Source organism: Balaenoptera physalus, assembly GCF_965194825.1.
Source record: "Balaenoptera physalus genome assembly, chromosome: 7".
NCBI classification, from domain to species: domain Eukaryota; kingdom Metazoa; phylum Chordata; class Mammalia; order Artiodactyla; family Balaenopteridae; genus Balaenoptera; species Balaenoptera physalus.
The window spans coordinates 81988871-82011559 of NC_138886.1; the positions used below are offsets into that span (position 1 = coordinate 81988871).

The window sequence follows — 22689 nt, forward strand, 5'->3', positions numbered from 1 at the left end:
GTGTTCACTGGAATAGCCCTTTTAATTTCCTTCAAGAACTTTTCCTTTGTATTCACAACTTGGCTATTTGACTCAAGAGGCCTAGCTTGGGGCCTTTCTCAGCTCTAGACATGCCTTCCTCCTTAAGCTTAATCATTTCTAGCTTTTGATTTAAAGTGAGAGACATGTGACTCTTCCTTTCACTTGAATAATTAGAGGCCAATTGTAGGGTTGTTAATTGGCCTAATTTCAATATTGTTGTGTCTCAAGAAATAGGGAGGCCCAAGGAGAGGGAGAGAGATGGGAAACAGCTGGTCAGTGGAGCAGTCAGAACGCACACATTTATCTAAGTTCGCTGTCTTATATGGTTGTGGTCTGTGACACCCCAAAGCAATTATTAATACAATAGTAACATCAAAGATCACTGACCACAGATCACCATAACCAATATCATAATGATGAAAAAGTCTGAAATATTGTAAGAATTGCCAAAATGTGCCACAGAGACATGAAGTGAGCAAATGCTGTTGGAAGAGTGGTGCCGATAGACTTGCTCAACACAGGGTTGCCACAAACCCTAAGCTTGTAAAAAAAAAAAAAAACAAAAACTCTCTGTCAAGTGCGATAAAGTGAAGCATAATAAAATGAGGCATGCCTGTACTTTCTCCATATCTATTGAAATGATTATAATTTTTTGTTCTTTATTTTATTAATATAGTGTATTACATTGATTGCTTTTCATATATTGAATCAACATTGCATTCCTGGAATAAATCCCACTCGGTCATAGTGTATTACCCTTTTTATATGTTGCTGGAGTCTGTTTGCTTACATTTTATTGAGGATCTTTGCATCTATATTCATAAGTGATATTGGTCTGTAGTTTTCTTGTGATTTCTTTATTTGTTTTGGTATCATGGTAATGATTTGCGAAGTGTCCCTTATATTTTTTACAGGAGTTCCTTAACTCTTCTTTAGATGTTTGGTAGAATGAACCAGTGAGGCCATCGGAGCCTGGGCTTTTCTTTGTGGGACGTTTTTGATTACCAGTTCAATCTCTTTATTTGTTATAAGCCTATTCAGATATTCTATTTCTTCTTGATTCAGTTTTGGTAGTTTGTGTCTTTCCAGAAATTTATCCATTTCATCTACATTATCTAATCTGTTGGCATACAATAGTTAATATTATTCCCTTATAATCCTTTTTATGTTTGTAAGGTCAGAGATAGTATCTTTCATTTCTGATTTTAGTAATTTGAGTATCTTTTTTATTTTCTTGTCAGTCTAGCTAAAAAATTGTCAGTTTTGTTTATCTTTTCAAAGAACCAACTTTTGGTTTTATTAATTTTCTCTATCAATTATCTATTCTCTAATTTATTTCTGCTCTAATATTTATTCTCTCCTCAATTCTGCCTGCTTTGGGTTTAGTTTGCTCTATTTTTTCTAGTTATGAAGGTGGAAGGTTAGGTTATTTATTTGAGACCTCTTCTTTTTAACATAGGCATTTACAACTATAAATTTTTCTCTGATCACTGCTTTTATTGCATCCCATAAGTTTTGATATGTTGTGTTTTTGTTTTCATTCATCCCAATGTATTTTCTAATTTCCCTTGTGACTTCTTCTTTGATCCACTGTTTGTTTAAAAGTGTGTTTAATTTCCACATATCTGTGAATTTTTCATATTTCCTTCAGTTATTGATCTCTAATTGTGGTATACTATAAACGGCATATAGTTGGGCAATGCTGTCAATATCTTTTAACTGGAGTGTTTAGTCCACTAACAATATAATTACTGATAATACTTGCATCTGCCATTTTTCTATTTGTATTCTATACGTCTTATATCTTTCATTTCTCTCTTCTTCCATTACTGCCATCTTTTGTACTAAATATTTATTCTCTAGTGTACCATTTTAATTTCCCTGTCATTTATTTTCCTATGTGACTTGAGTCATTTTCTTAGTGGTTGCCCAGGGGATTACAGTTAACATGTTAGTTTATAGCAATCTGGTTCATATTAATACCAGCTGTATTTCAATGATATACTTTGCTCCTATACAGCTTTGTGTCTCTGTGCCAACCTTCATGTTGTTATTGTGATACACATTACATCCTTGTACATTGTACGGCCATCAACATAGATTTACGATTATCACTTTATACAGTTGCCTGTTTAAATAATAGAGAAGAAAAAGAGTTACAAACAAAAACTATTCATATTTATATTTAATATTTACCTATTGATTTAGCTCTATCAGTTTCTTCATGTGCGTTGGAGTTACCATCTAGTGTTTTTTCATTTCAGTTTGAAGGACTTTTTAATATTTCTTGTAGGGCAGGTTTCTTGGTGACAGATTTTCTGTTTATCTGCGAATATCTTAATCCCTTCTTCATTTTTGAGGGTAGTTTTGCTGGATATAGAATTCTTGGTTGATAGTCTTTTTCTTTTAGTACTTGAAATATGTCATCCCCGTTCATTCTGGCCTCCACGTTTTCTAATGAGAAATCAAGTGTTAGCCTTTCTAAGGATCTCTTACTTGATGCTGCTTTCAAGATTGTCTCTTTGTGTTTGTCTTCAGGTGTTTGATTATATGTCTAATTGTGGATCTCTTTGAGTTTATCCTACTTGGAGTTGGTGGAGCTTTTTGGAAGTGTACTGTTTTTCATCAAATTTGGGATGTTTTCAGCCATTTCTTCAAATATTCTTTCTGCCTCTTTTTCTCTCTCCTTTCCTTCTGGGAATCCCATTATGATTATGTTAGTACACTTGATGGTGTCTTACAGATCTCTTAGGATTTGTTCAAATTTTTTTATCCTTTTTATTTCTCTTCCTCAGACTGGATAATCTCAATCAACCTATTTTCAAATTTGCTCATTCTTTCTGCTAGTTCAGATCTGCTGCTGAGCCCGTCTAGTGATTTTTTTCATTTCAGTTATTGTATTTTTCAAATCCAAAATTTCTATTTGGTTCATTTTATAATTTCTGTCTCTATTGATGTTTATTTGGAAAGACATTAATCTCATACTTTTATTTAGTTCTTTAGACATGATTCAGACATATTTGAAATAGCTGATTTAAAGCCTTTGTCTATTAAGTCCAACATCTGGCCTCCCTCAGGGTTAGTTTTTATTTGTTCCTTTTATCCCCTTGTTTATGGGCCATATTTTCTTCTCTCTTTGTGTGTCTCATAATTTTTTGTTGAAAAATGTCCATTTTCAATAATATATTGTGGAAGTTTAAGAATTCAGAATTTCCCTCTCTTCACGGTCTGTTGTTATTGCTGTTTGTTGTTTATTTAGTGACTCTTCTGAACTAATTATGTCAAGTGTGTATTCTTTGTCAGCTACTGAAGTCTCTGCTTGCTCAGGTTAGTTCTCAGCTAGTGATCAGACAGAGATTTCTGTAAATGTTGGGAACCAATAAGTCTCCCAGTTTTTGCTAATGGGCAATGTGTGTGTGTGTGTGAATGTGTGTCTTCAACACAACTGCCAGGCAGTTGACAACTCTGCCTTAACTTTCACTTCTTGCTTGCCAAGAGCCTCAGGTGAGAACTTAGAGCCTTCTCAGTTCTCTCTAGGACATGTTCACAGATGTATGTATGCTGTATGCTCATGGCTTTCTAGATTCCTAGAAATATATCAGAGCTTTTCAAAGGCCCAATGGGCATCTCATTCCCCAGATTTTCTTTTTTCTTTTCTTTTCAGATTTTTAATAAGCCTGTTGTTCGCCACAACTGTTATTCACTGCTTCAGGCAGCCTTTAAACAGTTGACTCTAAATGTGTTTTACAAGTGTCCCTGGGGAAAAAGCTTTTCTCAGTCAGGGCAAGCCCTAAGTCAGGTCAAATCAAGACAGCACTGCAAGTAGAGTCTTCCAGGGAAGCACTAGTTGGGTCAAATAATGACAGTTCGCTGATAATGAGGCTTGGAAGGAGCTCCAACCCTGTTTTGCCCTCCTGTGGCTTCCAGGCTGCTGGTTTTCATCATAATTATTATGAAAAGAATCCAAACCCATGGAAGAAAGCTTAAAAAAGAAAGTTACAAAGAACAAAATAAAACTTACCCGTAATCCTACTGCACAAGAATAACCAATGTTAACTTTGGATTTTTATTTTTCAAAATCGGAATAATGCTAAATCCTTCGTTGTGGGGCAAAGGGGGTTTCTCAGAGTGTTCTGCTTTATGGTTTCTCTCAATAAAAATATATCCATCAACCTTTATCCTAAGCTTTCTGCCTTCATCATCTGACCACCCCCTAACTTCTTCCTGGCAGCACTGGGGTCTCATTTTGGGGGCATCCTATGTTCCCTGGCTGCATGACTTCTCTCCCTTCTACTTTTTCATGCCTCTTTGTTGGCTCCAAGCATCCAATTATTCTGATACTCAGCCTTGCAGTTCTGTCCCTGACCAGTTGTTGCCCATCCCAGAGGCCACTTGGCATGGTCCATTGCTCTGGCCTGACAACATTAAAAGTCAGTTCTCTTTTCAACTGTGTTGGTTTTTGGCTTCTCTAACCAGCATGGCTATCAGATCTCTGGCCTCCAGCCCACAGGTCCTGCCAGAGGATTAAGATTCCAAAAGTTTGGCCTGTAATATCTAGATCAAATTTAAATTGGGTGCAAACTGCCCCATTCACTGGAATCCTCATGGTGTGCCCCTGCTCCTTCCCGCAAAGTAAATCTCTAACCTTGGGTAAATCCTTTTGCAGACATGCCAATTCTAGCTTGAAGGAAAGAGTCTGTGTTCTTCGAGGGGAGAATTCCATAAATAGTGCCATCATCTGCTCCAAGGACAAGAGGAAGGTACATCCTCTGTTCTCTCAGACATTCCTTTCTACATAAGTGGACTGAGCTTCCTTTGAGCTCTGCCTCTTTGCTTGACTAAGGTTTTCCTTTATTTGCAGCTGAGCTTCTAGCAAAATGAATTTCCCAATTTTACCTGAACGTATATCTTTTGAAAAAGAATTACCTCCTGTCCACCATCAAAAGCCAACATTTGAGGCCTTCTTCTGCTCGCTATTTGAGAGCTGACTGCCCTCTACTCGTACTTCTCATTATTAATTACTCAGGTGACCATGAAAATGAAACCAGTTATTCTCCCCAACCCCCGCTGCTAGGCCTGGGTTCTGCCATGTACTAAGGAAGATCTGACTCCAAATATTAGCCCTATCACTTCCTAACTATGTGAGCCTGGGTGTGGTATTTGAGAAATTTGTGAGTGTCAGTTTCTTTGTTAATAACACAAACCAGAATAACAGAAAGGAGAGAGTGGCACAAAGAGAGAAATCAGATCTGCAGCATCTCCCTAAAGGATGCAGCAGAGTAATGATCAACACATGTGCATGAGGAAGTTACTTCATAACTGGGAAAGAACCACCAAAGAGATTAGAAGAAATAGTGTCTGGCACTCGCACAGGGCAGGGAATAGTGCCTGTTCCCATAAGCAAGACTGAAAAACTTGTAACTCATGGGGCTTTCATAAAATACACAGAAGATTATTGCCTCAGAGGTGGGGAATTATTAGCCCTGTGACAAATTCTGCTCCACTCTCTCCTAACAAATCTTAAAAGCAAGACCCAAAGTTCAAACTATTTGTAAGAAACCTTGCTGCATCTCAGAAGAAAGCAAAAGAATATTTATAGTAGAAAAGTATCCAGCACCAAATAAAGTAAAATTCACAATGTTTGGCATTCAATTAAAGATTACCACTAAAAAATTACCATGTATACAAAGTAGCAGAAAAATATGACACATAACAAGAAGAATCAAAACAAACCTAGAACTGGCACAGATGTTATAATTAGCAGTCAAGGACATTAAAGGTATTCTATTTGCTCAAAGGATTAAGTAGAGACATGGAAGATAATTTTTTTTAAAAAAATCAAATTTCTGGAGATGAAAACTACATTGTATGAGATTATACACAAACACACACACACACGGTTGAATTAACTACATGTCAGACTTTGCAGAAGCAAAAATCAGTGAATTTAAAGACATACAATAGAAACTGTCCAAAATGAGACACAAAGAGAAAAAGTATTTAAATAAATGAAAAGAGCATCAGTGCCTACTATACTTGTAATTGGAGTCCCCACAAAAAAGGAAGGGAAAGACAAGAAAAATGGACCTTAGAGCTGAGTGTTAAACCTCAAAGTATAAAATATCTAGAAGGAAACATACAAGCAAGTCTTTATGTCCTTGGGTTAGATGAAGATCCCTTTGATACAATACTGCAGTACGATCCATAAAAGAAAAAAAAATCAATAAAATGTGCTTCATCAAAATTTAAAACGTCCGCTCTTCAAAAGATACTGTTAAGAAAACAAAAAGAAAAACCACAGACTGGGATAAAATATTTCCAAAGTGTATATGTGATAAAGTAATACCCAGGATATATAAAGAACTCTCAAAACTCAATAATAAGGAAACAAGCAACCTAGTAAAAAAAAAAATGGGTGAAAGATTTGAATGCATGCTAAACCAAAGAATATATACGAATGGCAGTATCCTCAACAAAGTTAGTCATTAGGAAAATGAAAAATGAAACCACAATGAGATACCACTATAAACTATTAGAATGACTAAAATTAAAAGGACTAACTTTGTGACCACCTAGAGGAGTGGGATAGGGAGGGTGGGAGGGAGATGCAAGAGGGAGGAGATATGGGGATATATGTATATATATAGCTGATTCACTTTGTTATAAAGCAGAAACTAACACACCATTGTAAAGCAGTTATACTCCAATAAATATGTTAAAAAGAAAAAAGGACTAACTATATCAAGTGTTGTCAGGGATATGGAGGAATTGGAACTCTTATACACTGCTAATGGAAATGTAAAATGACACAACCTCTTTGGAAAAAAATTCAACAGTTTCTTAAAAAGTTAAATGTATGTCCAACATGTGACCTAGACCTAACATTCTATTTTTTTAGAATAAAGTTTTCTTTCTTGTGTCACGTTTATTTATTTATTTTTTGTTTATTTTATATTGGAGTATAGTTGATTTACAATGTTGTGTTAGTTTCAGGTGTACAGCAAAGTGATTCAATTATACATATACATATATCTATTCTTTTTCAGATTCTTTCCCCATATAGGTTATTACAGAGTACTGAGTAGAGTTCCTAGTGCTATACAGTAGGTCCTTGTTGATTATCTATTTTATATATAGTAGTGTGTATATGTTAATCTCAAACTCCTAATTTATTGCCCCCCCCCCACCGTCTTTCCCCTTTGGTAACCATAAATTTGTTTTTGAAGTCTGTGAGTCTGTTTTTGTTTTGTAAATTAGTTCATTTGTATCATTTTTTAAGATACACATGTAAGTGATATCATATGATATTTGTCTTTCTCTGTCTGACTTATCAGTACTTCACTTAGTATGATAATCTCTAAGTCCATCTGTCTTGCTGAAAATGGCATTATTTCATTATTTTTTATGGCTAAGTAATATTCCATTGTATATATGTACCACATCTTCTTAATCCATTCATCTGTTGATAGACATTTAGGTTGCTTCCATGTCCTGGCTATTATATATAGTGCTTCAATAAACATTGGGGTGCATGTAGCTTTTCAGATTATGGTTTTCTCTGGATATATGCCCAGGAGTGGGATTGCTGGATCATATGGTAGTTCTATTTTTAGTTTTGTAAGGAAACTCCATACTGTTCTCCATAGTGGTTGTACCCATTTACATTCCCACCAACAGTGTAGGAGGGTTCCCTTTTCTTCACGCCCTCTCTAGCATTTATTGTTTGTAGATTTTTTGATGATGGCCAATTATGACCAGTGTGAGGTGATACCTCATTGTATCAGTAGTTTTGATTTGCATTTCTTTAATAATTAGCGATGCTGAGCATCTTTTCACATGCCTCTTGGCCATCCATATGTTTTCTCTGGAGAAATGTCTATTTAGATCTTCCACCTATTTTGATTGGGTTGTTTGTTATTTTGATATTGAACTGCATGAGCTGTTTGTATATTTTGGAGATTAATCCCTTCTTGGTCACTTCATTTGCAAATATTTTCTCCCATTCTGTGGGTTGTATTTTCATTTTGTTTATGGTTTCCTTTGCTGTGCAAAAGCTTTTAAGATTAATTAGGTCCCACTTTAAAAATTTTTGTTTTTATTTTCATTACTCTAGGAGGTGAACCCAAAAAGATATTGTTGCGATTTATGTGAAAGAGTGTTCTGCCTCTGTTTTCCTCTAAGAGTTTTATAGAATCTGGCCTTACATTTAGGTCTTTAATACATTTTGAGTTTATTTTTGTATATGGTGTTAGAGAATGTTCTAATTTCATTCTTTTACATGTAGCTGTCCAGTTTTCCCAGAACAACTTATTGAAGAGACTGTCTTTTCTCCATTGTATTTTCTTGCCTCCTTTGTTGTAGATTAATTGACCATATGTGCGTGGGTTTATCTCTGGGCTTTCTATCCTGTTCCGTTGATCTATATTTTATTTTTGTGCCAGTACCATACTGTTTTGATTACTGTAGCTTTGTAGTATAGTCTGAAGTCAGGGAGCCTGATTCCTCCAGCTCTGTTTCCTGCCCTCCCCCCCAAACTCAGGATTGCTTTGGCTATTCGGGGTCTTTTGTGTTTCCATACAAATTAAAAAATATTTTGTTCTACTTCTGTGAAAAATGTCATTGGTAATTTGATAGGGATTGCATTGAATCTGTAGGTTGCCTTAGGTAGTATAGTCAATTTTGACAATATTGATTCTTGCAATCCAGGAACATGGTATATCTTTCAATCTGTTTGTGTCACCTTCGATTTCTTTCATCGGCATCTTATAGTTTTCGGAGTACAGGTCTTTTACCTCCTCAGGTAGGTTTATCTCTAGGTATTTTATTCTTTTTGATGCAATGGTAAATGGGATTGTTTCTTTAATTTCTCTTTCTGATTTTTCATTGTTTGTGTACAGAAGTGCAATGGATTTCTGTGTATTTTGTATCCTGCAACTTTACCAGATTCATTGATGAGTTCTACTAGTTTTCTGGTAGCATCTTTAGGATTTTCTATGTATAGTATCATGTCATCTGCAAACGGTGACAGTTTTACTTCTTCTTTTCCAATTTGGATTCCTTCTATTTCTTTTTCTTCTCTGATTGCCATGGCTGGGACTTCCAAAACTATGTTGAATGAAAGTGGTGAGAGTGGACAACCTTTTCTTGTTCCTGATCTTGGAGGAAAGGTTTCCAGCTTTTTACCATTGAGTATGATGTTAGCTGTAGGTTTGTCATATGTGGCCTTTATTATGTCGAGGTATGTGACCTCTATGCCTGCTTTCTGGAGACTTTGCATCATAAATGGGTGTTGAATTTTGTCAAAAGCTTTTTCTGCATCTACTGAGGTGATGACATGGTTTTTATTCTTTAATTTGTTAATGTGGTGTATCACACTGATTGATTTGCGGATATTGAAAAATCCTTGCATCATTGGGATAAATCCCACTTGATCGTCATATGTGATCCTTTTAAGGTATTGTTGGTTTCGGTTTGCTAGTATTTGCTAGTTGAGGATTTTTGCATCTATGTTCATCAGTGATATTGGCCTGTAATTTTCTTTTTTTGTGGTATCTTTGTCAGGTTTTGGTAACAGGGTGATGGTGGCCTCATAGAATGAGTTTGGGAGTATTCCTTCCTCTGCAATTGTTTAGAATACTTTCAGAAGGATAGGTGTTAACTCTTCTCTAAATGTTTGATAGAATTTGCCTGTGAAGCCATCTGGTCCTGGACTTTTGTTTGTTGGAAGTGTTTAAATCACAGTTTCAATTTCAGTACTTGTGACTGGTCTGTTCTTTTTCTCTATTTCATTTATTTCTGCTCTGACCTTTATGACTTTTTTCCTTCTACTAACTTTGACTTTTGTTTGTTCTTTTTTCTCTAGTTGCTTTAGTTGTAAGGTTAGGTTGTTTCTTTGAGATTTTTCTTATTTCTTGAGGTAGGATTGTATTGCTATAAACTTCCCTCTTGGAACTGCTTTTGCTGCATCCCACAGGTTTTGGATCATCATGTTTCCATTTTCATTTGTCTCTAGGTATTTTTTTATTTCCTCTTTGATTTCTTCAGTGATCCATTGGTTGTTAGGCGTCTGTTGTTTAGCCTCCACGAGTTTGTGTTTTTTACAGTTTTTTTTTTAAAGGAATTCCTTTATTTTTATTATCATTATTTATTTATTTATTTATTTTATTTTTGGCTGTGTTGGGTCTTCGTTTCTGTGTGAGAGCTTTCTCTAGTTGCGGCAAGCGGGGGCCACTCTTCATCGTGGTGTGCGGGCCTCTCACTATTGCGGCCTCTCTTGTTGAGGAGCACAGGCTCCAGATGTGCAGGCTCAGTCGTTGTGGCTCACGGGCCTAATTGCTCCGTGGCATGTGGGATCTTCCCAGACCAGGGCTCGAACCCGTGTCCCCTGCATTGGCAGGCAGATTCTCAACCACTGCGCCACCAGGGAAGCCCCTACAGTTTTTTTTTCTTGTGGTTGCTTTCTAATCTCATAGTGTTGTTTGGAAAAGATGCTTGATATGATTTCAATTTTCTTCAGATTTACTGAGGCTTACTTTATGGCACCACATGTGATCTATACGTACACTTGAAAAGATTGTGTATTCTTCTGCTTTAGGATGGAATGCTCTATAGATATCAATGAAGTCCATCTGATCTAATGTGTTATTTAAGGTGTAATGTTTTTATTGATTTTCATCCTGGATGATCTATCCATTGATAAAATTGGGGTTTTACAGTTTCCTCTATTATTGTGTTACTCTCAGTTTCTCCTTTATGGCTGTTAGCATTGGTCTCATATATTGAGGTGCTCCTATGTTGGGTGCATAAATATTTACAATTGTTATATTTTCTTCTTAGATTGATCCCTTGATCATTATGTAGTGTCCTTCTTGTCTCTTGTAACAGTCTTTATTTTAAAGTCTATTTTGTCTGATATGAATATTACTACTCCAGCTTTCTTTTGGTTTCCATTTGCATGGAATACTCTTTTCCATCCCCTCACTGTCAGTCTGTATGTGCCCCTAGATCTGAAGTGGGTCTCTTATAGACAGCATATATATGTGTCTTGTGTTTGTATCCATTCAGCCAGTATATGTCTTTTGGTTGGAGCATTTAATCTATTTACATTTAAGGTAATTACCTATATGTATGTCCTTATTGCCATTTTAAAAAATGTTTTGGATTTGTTTTGGTAGGTCTTTTTTCTTCACTTTCTCTTTTGTTCTCTTCTCTTGTGATTTGATGACTATCCTTAGTGTTGTGTTTGGATTCCTTTTTCTTTTTGTGTGTGTATCTATTGTAGATATTTTGTTTGTGGTTACCATAAGGTTTTGATATAGCCGTCTATATATAAACAAGATTGTTTTAAGTTGCCGGTCTCTTAATTTCAAATGCTTTTCCAATATCCTGCATTTGTACTCTCCTCAGGATTGCTGGTTTTGATATCATATTTGTGTGTAGATGATTTCCTACATTTCCTGTATGTTTGCCTTTACTGATGAGCTTTGCCATTTGTAATTTTCTTGTTTCTAGTTGTGGCCTTTTCTTTTTCACCTAGAGAAGTTCCTTTAGCATTTGTTGTAAAGCTGGTTTGGTGGTGCTAAATTCTTTTGCTTGTCTGTAAAGCTTTTGAATTCTCCATTGAGTCTGAACAAGAGCCTTGCTGGGTAGAGTATTCTTGGTTGTAAGTTTTTCCCTTTCATCACTTTAAGTATATTATGCCACTCCCTTCTGGCCTGCAGAGTTTCTGTTGAAAAATCAGCTGATAACTTTATGGGAATTTCCTTGTATGTTATTTTTGTTTGTCACTTGTTGCTTTTAATATTTTCTCTTTGTCTTTAATTTTTGCCAATTTGATTACTGTTTTTCTTGGCATGTTCCTCCTTGGGTTCATCCTGTATGGAACTCTCTGTGCTTCCTGGACTTGGGTGACTGTTTCCTTTCTCATGTTAGGGAAATCTTCAGCTATTATCCCTTCAAATATTTTCTCAGGCCCTTTCTCTCTCTTTTCTTCTTCTGGGACCCCTATAATATGAGTGTTGGTGCATTTAATGTTGTCCCAGAGGTCTCTTAGACTGTCTTCATTTCTTTTCATTCTTTTTTCTTTATTTTGTTCTGAGGCAGAAATTTTCACCATTCTGTCTTCCAGCTCACCTGTCTGTTTTTTGCCTCATTTGTTCTGCTATTGATTCTTTCTAGTGTATTTTTCTTTTCAGTTATTGTATTGTTCATCTTTTGTCTTTGTTTTTTTTTTGTTGTTGTTGTTTTGTTTTGTTCTTTATATTTTCTAGGTCTTTGTTAAACATTTCTTGTGTCTTCTTGGTCTGTGCCTCCATTCTTTTTCTGAGATCTTGGATCATCTTTACTATCATTACTCTGAATTCTTTTTTGGGTAGATAGGCTCTATCTCCACTTCACTTAGTTGTTCTTTTGGTGTTTTATCTTGTTCCTTTGTCTGGGATATATTCTTCTGCTGTCTCATTTTGCCTACCTTTCTGTGATTATGGTTTCCGTTCTGCAAGTTGTATTTCTTCTTGCTTCTGCTGTCTGCCCCCTGGTGGATGAGGCTAGTCTAAGACCCTTGTGTAGGCTTCCTGGTGGGAGGGACTGGTTCCTTCCCACTGGTGGGTGGCGCTGTGTCTTGTCCCTCTGGTGGGCAAGGCTATGTCCAGTGGTTTGTTTAGTGGGAAGCTGCACCAGAAAACTTTAAGCAGCCTGTCTGCTGATGGGTGGGGCTGTGTTCCTGCCCTGTTGGTTGTTTGGCCTGAGGCATCCTAGCAGTCTACAGACTAGTCTAGACTGGAGCCTACAGTCTGTTGGGTGGGGCCAGGTCTTGGTGAGAAAATGGCGGCTTCCAGGCTGGCTCACACCAATGAGTACTCCTCAGAACTGCCGATACCAGTGTCTTTGTCCCCACAATGAGCCACAGCCGCCCCCTGCCTCCACAGAGACCCTCCAATACCAGCAGATAGCTCATGCCCAGGCTCCTGTGATGTCACTGCTTTTTCTCCTAGGTCCTGGTGTGCACAAGAACCTGTGTGCAGTTTCCAAGAGTGCAGTTTCTGTTTCCCGCTGTCCTGTGGAATTCCTGCAATCAGGCCCTGTAGCCTTCTAAGCCAGATGCTCTGGGGGCTCCTTCTCCTGATGCCAGACCCCCAGGCGAGGCTGACCTGGGGCTCAGAACTTTCATTCCTGTGGGAGAATCTCTGCAATCTAATTATTTACCAGTTTTTGCATTGCCCACCCAATGGGTATGGGATTTGATTTTATCTTGATTGTGCCCCTCCTACCATCTTATTGTGGCTTCTTCTTTGTCTTTGGATATAGGATATCTTCTTGGTAGGTTCCAGTGATTTTGTTGATGGTTGTTCAGTAGTTAGGTGTGATTTTGGTGTTTTCGTGGGAGGCGGTGAGCTCAAGTCCTTCTACTTGGCCATCTTGTCTCTGCCCCTGGCATCACTTTCTGCTCTTTGTTTTCTATATGTCTTTCATCTTTTGTGTTTCCCTTCTTAAATTACTGCCTTCTGTTATTGTAATTAGATATTTTCTAGGGTACCAATTTTAACTTCTTATTATTTTTATTATTATACTTTTGGGTTTATTTTCTTAAAGTTGATTTGGGGATTAAAATTAACATATTATCCTTAAAAGTCTAGTTTCAGTTAATACCAACATAATATCAACAGTGTACAAAAACTGCTCCAATGTACCTCCGCCTCTTTTATACATCTTTATATATGATAAGCCCCATAAAACCCCAGTTTTATAATTATTGCTTTATGCAATAGTCCTTTTTTGCATCCTTGTTTATTCCATAGCATTGTTTTTATTTTTTTAGAGTAGTTTAAGGTTCACAGCAAAATTAAGAAGGTACAGAGATTTCCCATATACTTCCTGCATAACCTCACCCATTATCAACAGTCTGCACCAGTGTAGTACTTTTGTTACAATTGATGAGCCTACATTGACACATCATAATCACCCAAAGTCCATAGTTTATGTTATGGTCCACTCTTTGTGGTGCACATTCTATGGGTTTGGATAATAGTATAATGACATGTATCCATTATTGTGGTATCATACAGAGTATTTTCACTGCTCTAAAATTTTTCTCTACTCCACTTATTCATCACACCCTCCCAAACCCTCGCAACCACTGATCTTTTTTACTGTCTCAATAGTTTGGCCTTTTTTAGAATATCATATAATAATCATACAGTACATAGCCTTTTTAGACTGACTTCTTTCACTTAGGAATAAGCATTTCAGTTTTCTACATGTATTTTCATGGCTTGTTAGACCATTTTTTTTTAGTGTTGAATAATATTCCATTGTCAGGATGTACCACAGTTTATTTATCCATTAACCTAAGGACATCATGGTTGCTACCAAGTTTTGGCAATTATGAATAAATCTGCTGTAAACATATATGTGCAGGTTTTTGTGTGGACATAAGTTTTTAACAACCTTGGGTAAATACCAAGGAACCAGATTGCTGAATTATATGGTAAGGGCATGTTTGGTTTTGTTAGACACTGAAAAACTGTCTTCCAAAGTGGCTGTACCATTTTGCATTTCCACCAGCAATGATTGAGAGTCCCTGTTGCTACAAATCTTTGTCAGCAATTGGTTTTGTCAGTATTCTGGATTTTGGCCATTCAGATAGGTGTGCATTGATATCTCATTGTTTTAATATGCATTTCACTCATGATTTATGATGTGAGGCATCTTTTTATGATTATTTGTAATCTGTGTATATTCTTTGGTTAGGTGTCTCTTAAGGTCTTTGACCCATTTTTTAAACAGGTTGTTTATTTTCTTATTGCCGAGATTTAAGAGTTTTTTGTATATTTTGGATAATAGTTCCTTATCAGATGTGTCTTTTTCAAATATTTTCTCCCAGTTTGTGGCCTTTTATTCTCTTTACAATGTCTTTCTCAGCAGAAGTTCTTAACTTTAATGAAATATAATATAGCTTATCAATTATTTTTTTTCCTGGATTGTGCTTTTGGTGTTATATCTAAAAAGTCATCCCCATACCCAATTTCATTTAGGTTTTCTCCTATGTTATCTTCTAGGAGTCTTATAGTTTGGTGTTTTATATTTAGGTCTGTGGTCCATTTTGAGTTAATTAATTACTTACTTAATTTATTTATTTGGCTGCACTGTGCAGCTTGTGGGATCTTAGTTCCTTGACCAGGGATTGAACCTTGGCCCTCAGCAGTGAAAGTGCGGAGTCCTAACCCCTGGACCACCAGGGAATTCCCAATTTTTAAAAATTTATTTTATTGAAGTATAGTTGATTTGTATTTTGAGTTAATTTTTGTAAAGAGTTTAAATTATCTGCCTCAATTCTTTTTTTTTTTTACAAGTGGATGATGTCCTGTTGTTTCAGCACTATTTGTTGAAAAGACTATCTTTGCTCTATTGTGTTGCCTTAGCACCTTTGTCAAAGATAAGTTTGACTAAATTTATTTGGGTCTATTTTGGGGCTCTCTGTTCTGTTCCATTAATCAGTTTGTGTATTCTTTCACCAATACCACACAGTCTTGATTACGATAGCTTTAGAGTAAGACTTGAACTCAGGTAGTATCAGTCAGCCAACTTTGTTCTTTTCCTTCAGTATTGTATTGCCTATTCTGGGTCTTTTTTCTCTCCATATAAATTTCAGAATCAGTTTGTCAATAACATAAAATAACTTGCTGGGATTTTCATTGCTATTGCATTGAATCTATAGATCAAGTTGGGAAGAATTGACACCTTGACAATATTGAGTGTTCCTATCCATAAACATGGAATATCTCTCCATTTATTTAAGTTGTTCTTTGATTCCATTCATCAGAATTTGTAGTTTTCCTCATATAGATCTTGTACATATTTTGTTATATTTATACCTAAGTATTTTATTTGGGGGAGTGCTAATGTAAATGGTATTATATTTTTAATTTCAAATTCCACTTGTCCATTGCTGGTATATAGGAAAGCAATCAACTTGTATATTAACCTTGTATCCTATTTTCTTGCTCTATTTGCCTATTACTTCCAAGAGGTGTTTTTGTCATTCTTTAGGATTTTTATGCAGACAGTCATGTCATCTGAGAACAAAGACAATTTTATGTCTTCCTCCCCAATCTCTATACCTTTTTTTTCCTTTCCATGTCTTATTGCAATAGCTAGAACTGCCAGTTTGATGTTGAAAAGGAGTGCTGAGAGGGGATAATCTTGCCTAGTACCTGTTCTTAGTGGGAAAGCTTCAAATTTCTCACCATTACATATAATGTTAGTTATAGATTCTTTATAGATATTCTTTATCAAGTTGAGGAAGTTCCCCTCTATTTCTATCATTAATGAGTGTTGAATTTTGTCAAAATTTTTTCTCAATCTATTAATATGATTATGTAATTTTTCTTTTTTTGTCTATTGATGTGATAGATTACATTAACTGATTTTGGATGTTGAACCAACTTTGCATACTGGGGATAAATCCCCCTTGGTCATGGTATATAATTCTTTTTATACATTGTTGCATTAAGTTTGCTAATATTTTGTTGATGATTTTTATATCTGTGCTCGTGAGAGATATTGGTGCGTAGTTTTCTTACAATGTCTTTGGTTTTAGTCTCAGGGTGTTGCTGACCTCATAAAATGATTTGGGAGGTATTCCCTTTGCTTCTAAACTCTGAGAGAGATTGTAGAGAATTGGTACAATTTCTTCATTACATTTTTGGTAGAATTCACCAGTGAACCTGTCTGGGCCAGGTGCTTTCTCTTTTGAAAGGTGATTTTACATATTTGATTTCTTTAATAGACATAGGCCTACTCAGATTATCTATTACATTTCTTCTTTTGTGACTTTTAGCAGATTGTGTCTTTCAAGAAATTTGTCTGTTTCATCTACTTTAATTTGTGGGCACAGTGTTGTTCATAGTATTCCTTCATTATCTTTTCAGTGTCCATGAGATCTGTGATGATGTCCCCTTTCCATTTCTGATATTAGTAATTTGTGTCTTCTCTCTCCCGCTTTTTTTTTAGTTAGCCTGGCTAGAAGCTTACCAATTTTATTGATTCTTTTCAAAGAATCAGCTTTTGGTTTCATTGATTCAACTAGCTATGATTTCAATTTTATTTAAAGGAAATAATTGGTAATGATCTGACCTGCAAAAGGATTTGTCACACTGTCATTTGGATCATTTACTTTCTCAGTTACACAGAAATGTACAAGTAAAAGCTTTACCAAATCCTAGATGCTGAGTTTTAATTTTTACCCATTCTCTTTCAGTTAGAGCCACCTTATTTAACCCAGTCTAATCACCAAAGTTCGAGAAAATAAAAATATTAACAAAAAGATAGCTCCCTCACTTCTTATCTTTATAAAGAAAGAGGAATTCTTTTCTGTAAGATAGACTCTTTATCAGTTAAATGGTTTTAAATTCTTCAAAGAAGGAAAAATTAGCCATATGCATTTGACTTTTACACTTAAATCTTCAGTTCTAGTCATTAAAGGATTCTCTTCCAATGTTCCCTCCCTCCATTCTTTTAACACAGTCAAAGTCAGTGACATAATTTGCAGGGCCCAGTGTAAAAATTATAAGTGGAGCCCCTTTTTCAAAATACAGGGGGAAAGTGCAGTTAAAGGTACAAAATATAAAGGTTTTTCTTTTGAAAATATTTTAGTATAAAACATGAAAGAGTAATAGTGATAGATGAGTAATAACATTTATATTACAACAAGTAATGTCACAAATTGCAAAAAACAATAGTTTGGTGCCATAATTTTGTATAATACAATAAATAATGATACTCTATTATATCTATATATCAATATAGATATATCTTGATGGATCGTAACATAATATTTTAGGTTTTACTTTTCTGCAAATTCATTTATTAGGCTATTAAAACTTATTTTAGCAACTTCATTTTCAATTGATATAATTGAAAGTAACATCAGTCACTCTTAACAAATAATTTTTGATAATTTTAAATTTTGAAAAGCATCTCTGTTGATGCAACTGTTATTGGTAATTTTAAGAGTATTTCATAGGCTGTAACAACATTAGAATAAAGTTATGATCAATTATTTTGAAATATAAATTCGAATATATCTTAGAGCTGATGCTTCTTGTAGGAAATTTTTTCTAAAATGTTTTAACTCTTCTTACAAATCAGTTTTCTGTAATTTTGAATTTAGGTTTAAATGTTAATAAATATAATAGCATTTTACTGTTTCCGCTGACATTTCCTGTAACTTGTGGAGGTTGTACAAGAAGCTGAAAGTGGTTTCATGATTTGTATGGAATTTAAAGTGCCTGTTGATGATTTCTAACACTGTATCTTCAATCACAGGGAAAAATAATGTTACAGTCGTCCATTTGTTAATAATTGGTCCATGCAAGTTTTTATATGAAAATAGTGCCTTTTTCTGTGAAATGTGAGGCTCTTTAAATTTAATTTCTCTTTCCAAGCCTTTGGATATTTATTGTGCAATGTCGCAGTGATTTTCAAAACCAGAGATTCTAAATTCTTTGAAGAATCCTAATTAGTCTCTGATATAGTTTACTGCAATATCCATGTGTACACTTCATGTTGTAATTAGTTAATGACAAAGTGTACTGCCTAAGTGGTGGCAGATCTTGTCCCAGCGCTCAGACCACAGAGTTAATATCTGCACTGATGCAAGAAAAAAAATTATGTATGGTGACAGATGTTAACCAGAATTATTGTGGTGATCCTTTTGCAGTATGTACAAATATCAAATCATTATTTCGTACACCTGAAACAAACATAATGTTGTATGTCAATTATACATCAGTTTAAAAAATTTAATTAAAAAAAGGAGATAATAATAGTAGTTCCTGGGACTTCCCTGGTGGTCCAGTGGTTAAGACTTCGCCTTCCAATGCAGGGGGTGTGGGTTCGATCCTTGGTCAGGGAGCTAAGATCCCACATGCCTTGTGGCCAAAAAACCGAAACATAAAACAGAAGCAATATTGTAACAAATTCAACAAGGACTTTAAAATTTAAAAAAAAAAATCTTAAAAAAAAATAATAGTTCCTACCTCATAGGATTATTGTGAGGATTAAATAAGTAACTGTAAAGTGCTTAGAAAAAAAAATATCTGTGCAGATACTTCAGAGATGGGCTCCAGGGACTGATTGGCAAGCAGGCCCCCCATCACAGGTTACAACGCTGTCCCTAGGGAGCACCTCCTTTCTCCCAGGGCCAGCTTCCACTGGTGCACAGAGCCCCCTCAGGGACCCCTGGGGTCTCAGACTGCCCAGTGTGTGTGTGTGTGTTTGTGTATGCCTCGTGCTCAGACCAAATGCTCAGCATGCATGGTGCCCACTGTTGCCTGACTGATCTCCTGCACATTTTGTTGTCCCATTGGACTACACTTACATAACACAGGTTCTAAGATATTATTATTAAGAATTTCAAGATGTGAGAGCAGAGCACTAAACAAAACCTTTGAGAGCAGGGCCTTGTACAAGTTCACAGGTCACACATGTGTCCATGAAACCACTCCTGAATCCAGTAGTTCTCAATCAGGGGTCATTTTGCCTATCAGGGTGGGCTACTTTGGGCTCTAATTACGTGAGATTCCAATTGAGCCCCTGAAAGCAAGAGTGACAAGATATATTAGCACCAAAAGTAGGCCCTAACCCTTCTTTTTGCACTCTCAAGCACAGGGATTGTCCAGTGGAACCCTTTGGGACACTCCAGTCCTGGGCAGTTCCTATAGCTGCTCTCAGCTGTACTTTCCTTCCTCAAGAGAGCTGGACAACTTGAGTGATGGGAGACGGCGTGGTGACAACAACGGACACGGAAATTGCCAGGTAAGACTTTGTTGCTCAAGTAACAGTCTCAGGTGGGTCAGGTTTAGGGTGAGGCGTAGTGTGCTCTGCATCACAGTCATTCAAGGATCTAAGTTGCTGGCAGGTGTTGACATCCAGTGGCACATAAAGGCTCACACTTAGTCCAGGGCTTAGAAGTGATACAGATCGCTTCCCATTCAAATTCCAATGGCCAGAATTCAGGAATACGACCATACCTACGTACATGAGGGCTGGGAAATGTAGTCTAATTCTGTGCACAGCGTAAAGAAGAAATGGTTTTGGAGATCCCCTGCCAGCCTCTGCCACAAGAAATTTGCAAAAATGGGAGATTTAGAGTAAAATGTGTCTAATGCATCCCTAGCCCTTCTGAGACAGGCATGGTCTCTTGGGGCAGACTTCCCTGAGAGGCAGCTTTCTAGCTATGATTCCTTGGACTTGTTAATAGTGTTTGGTTCACTTTACAGCTTGTGTTCTAGGAAGATCATGCATGGAGTATCCAGCATCAAATAAGTGCAAAGCTGACTGACACTTCTCATTATAAGTTAGCAAGTTGGTTTTGGCATAAATCAGTCTTGGGTGTGCTTAGTGTGACCCTGTTGCTCATAGTCAAGCTGATCATCATCGCTGTGTATGTGCTGATCAGAAATGTCAAACTCATGACTATGGAGGTAAAAGCAACCTTGAGATTATTCTAACTCTCTACCTGCTTCACATTAAACAAGAAATCAACATTACAAATGGTAAACAAATTGAGTGTGTAGCATTAAATATTCAGTGCCAGAAGGCTCATTTAAAATAATTTGTGTAATTTATAGTCTCACACCAAAACCCATGATACAATTACTTTTGGTGCCTTTTAATCTGATTTTTTATGGCAAGTAGTAGATCTGTGACTATAGGGCAATAATCCTTCCCTATTTCACCTTGTCAATATTTTAGAGGAAACAAGCTGGAAGAATTGTTGAAAGAGGGCACCTAGCGGATGAGGCAAAGCCCTACAGATAGAGTGTCTGGAAAAGTCCTAGTTAACACCCATTGCTGTGACATAGTCATTAAAAACACCCCCTTTCACTCTCAAAAAGGGTCCTGGTTTGGACAATAAATTATGCATAAACCCTTAGAACCAGGGAGTAGTACCTCTCTGTGGCCACCACTGTGCAGGGTCTGGTTTGCAAGCTCAGGGTTATCAGGACACTGAGGCTGATTGAGCATGGGAGCGAGCCAATTCACATCAAGGAAATGACAGGAGACTGCTCCCTAAACCAGAATGCTGTGTTTTTAACTTATTACGAAGAATATAACTGCCAGAGTGGAAACCAATGTTGGTTTGTCAGTATGTTCCCTTCCTTGAAGTGTAGTCTCCTTGGAAAGCTCAAAACCCTTGGAATTATCAAAATCATAATTCTTGTGGATGAGGAGATCAAGGTGAGCCATGTTAGCTGGAGGAACTACAGTAATTTGCAAGACAGGTTTCAATACTTGCTATCCACACAAAGCATATCCTGTGTCCTACTAAGGGTTTTCCTTTGCAACCAGGAAAGCGGCTTTGGTTCTCTTTCCAAAGAGATATTTGGGGTCAGCATCAGCTACAGGTAAAGAAGAAGGATGTGTGGTTCCAAGCAATCCTCTGTTCTTTTCTAATATTATGTCCCAAGTTCCCTCACCCATCTACAAGGGCTGTCAGGGCCCATGTCAGTGGCAGACGTCCTCTGATGCCTGAGGTTCAGCCGGGAGCAGCCTCCCCGACTCCTTCCTCGCTTGCAACACTGGAAGTGACAGATCCTAAACAGTCTTGCGTGTACTTAGTGTGAATCCTGCACCACTCCCCATCTCACACCCCACTTCCCCATAGACAATAGACACATGGCCAGAAGAGGATTAAAATCGGCTTTATTGATGAATTGAAGAGCACAGCTGGGATCTGAGGCCCAAGCGAGGTTTCTTTCATCCTCTCTGAAGTGGTGACAGCTGAGGGCAGTGGGTGGGGCTCACCAAACTTACCCACCCTGCCACAGACCGAGGCTGGAACGTGGAGAGCTGAGTCCTGGGTGGGCCCACCACGGGCAGGTCCTGCTGGGTCTGTTTACGGCATGGAGACTGGAAGCCCAAAAGCAGGTCCAAGAGAAAGAGAGAGAGAGAGAGAGAAGCAGGAGGACAAGTAAGCAGGGTCCTTTAGCACATTATCTCCACCCAGTAGAGAAAGGCGGCCCCAAGAGTCTCAAGTTCGTCAACCACAACCATCCCGAGGTCACCCAGGTGGAAGCTTCTCCCCAGTCCTTTCCTTCCAAGCTGAAATGTAGTTAGGAGATCTTTACCCTAATCGGCTGAGCAAGGAGTGTATGAATAAGGAAAAGGGTTTCTCCCACGAGGTGAGGCTGGGTTCGGAGCCTGGGCTGCTCAGTGAACAAGTGGCCAAGGGCCATTGTGTGTGAGCCTCCCAGTGTGCGGCCACTAACACAAACAGGTGCTGGCTCGGGACTGACTCCTGATACCTCACACCTGAACACTGGCCACTGACTTCCTTTTCTTTCCTGTGCTCTGGAGCTCAGACCCCTGAGGACTGCTGAGGAAGAACTTGACAGACTTCGCCCACCCCCCAACCCCCGGATGGGTGAAATGGATGAAGGAGATCAAAAGGTACAGATTCCCAGTTTTAAGATGCATAAGTCCTGGGGATGTAGTACACAGCTTGGTGACTCTGTTAATGGTTCTGTATCGTATGTCTGCAAGTTACTAAGAGTCAGCAATCTTAAAAGTTATCATCACAAGAAAAAAAAAAATCTAACTACGTGAGGTGATGGACATTGACTAAACTTATTATGGTAATCATTTTGCAATATATATGTATATCAA

The 22689-nt window shown here is 37.2% G+C and overlaps 2 protein-coding genes across 13 annotated transcripts in view; one reads left to right on the forward strand and one right to left on the reverse strand.

The window, feature by feature from the left end:
* The window catches only part of LOC309664455 (uncharacterized protein), a 71674-nt gene that overhangs the window by 15299 nt on the left and 33686 nt on the right, over positions 1–22689 (forward strand). For 7 of the 12 annotated variants that reach the window (XR_014265753.1, XR_014265754.1, XR_014265755.1 and 4 more), the window contains 2 exons: positions 19690–19836; positions 22381–22473. Coding sequence is in view for 2 of the 12 variants with exons in the window: in XM_082469915.1 (XP_082326041.1) it covers positions 19690–19836; positions 22381–22473 (240 nt within the window). In the remaining 10 variants the exon portion in view is untranslated. Of the gene's footprint in view, positions 1–19684; positions 19837–22380; positions 22474–22689 lie in introns of all 12 variants that reach the window. The other 5 variants (XR_014265758.1, XR_014265760.1, XR_014265761.1 and 2 more) reach the window with 2 other exon arrangements.
* FRMD3 (FERM domain containing 3) overlaps positions 21710–22689 on the reverse strand; it is a 321116-nt gene continuing 320136 nt past the window's right edge. Inside the window, exon 15 of the mRNA XM_082469725.1 lies at positions 21710–21933. Coding sequence (XP_082325851.1) covers positions 21920–21933 — 14 coding nt within the window. The 3' untranslated portion in view covers positions 21710–21919. The remainder of the gene's footprint in view (positions 21934–22689) is intronic.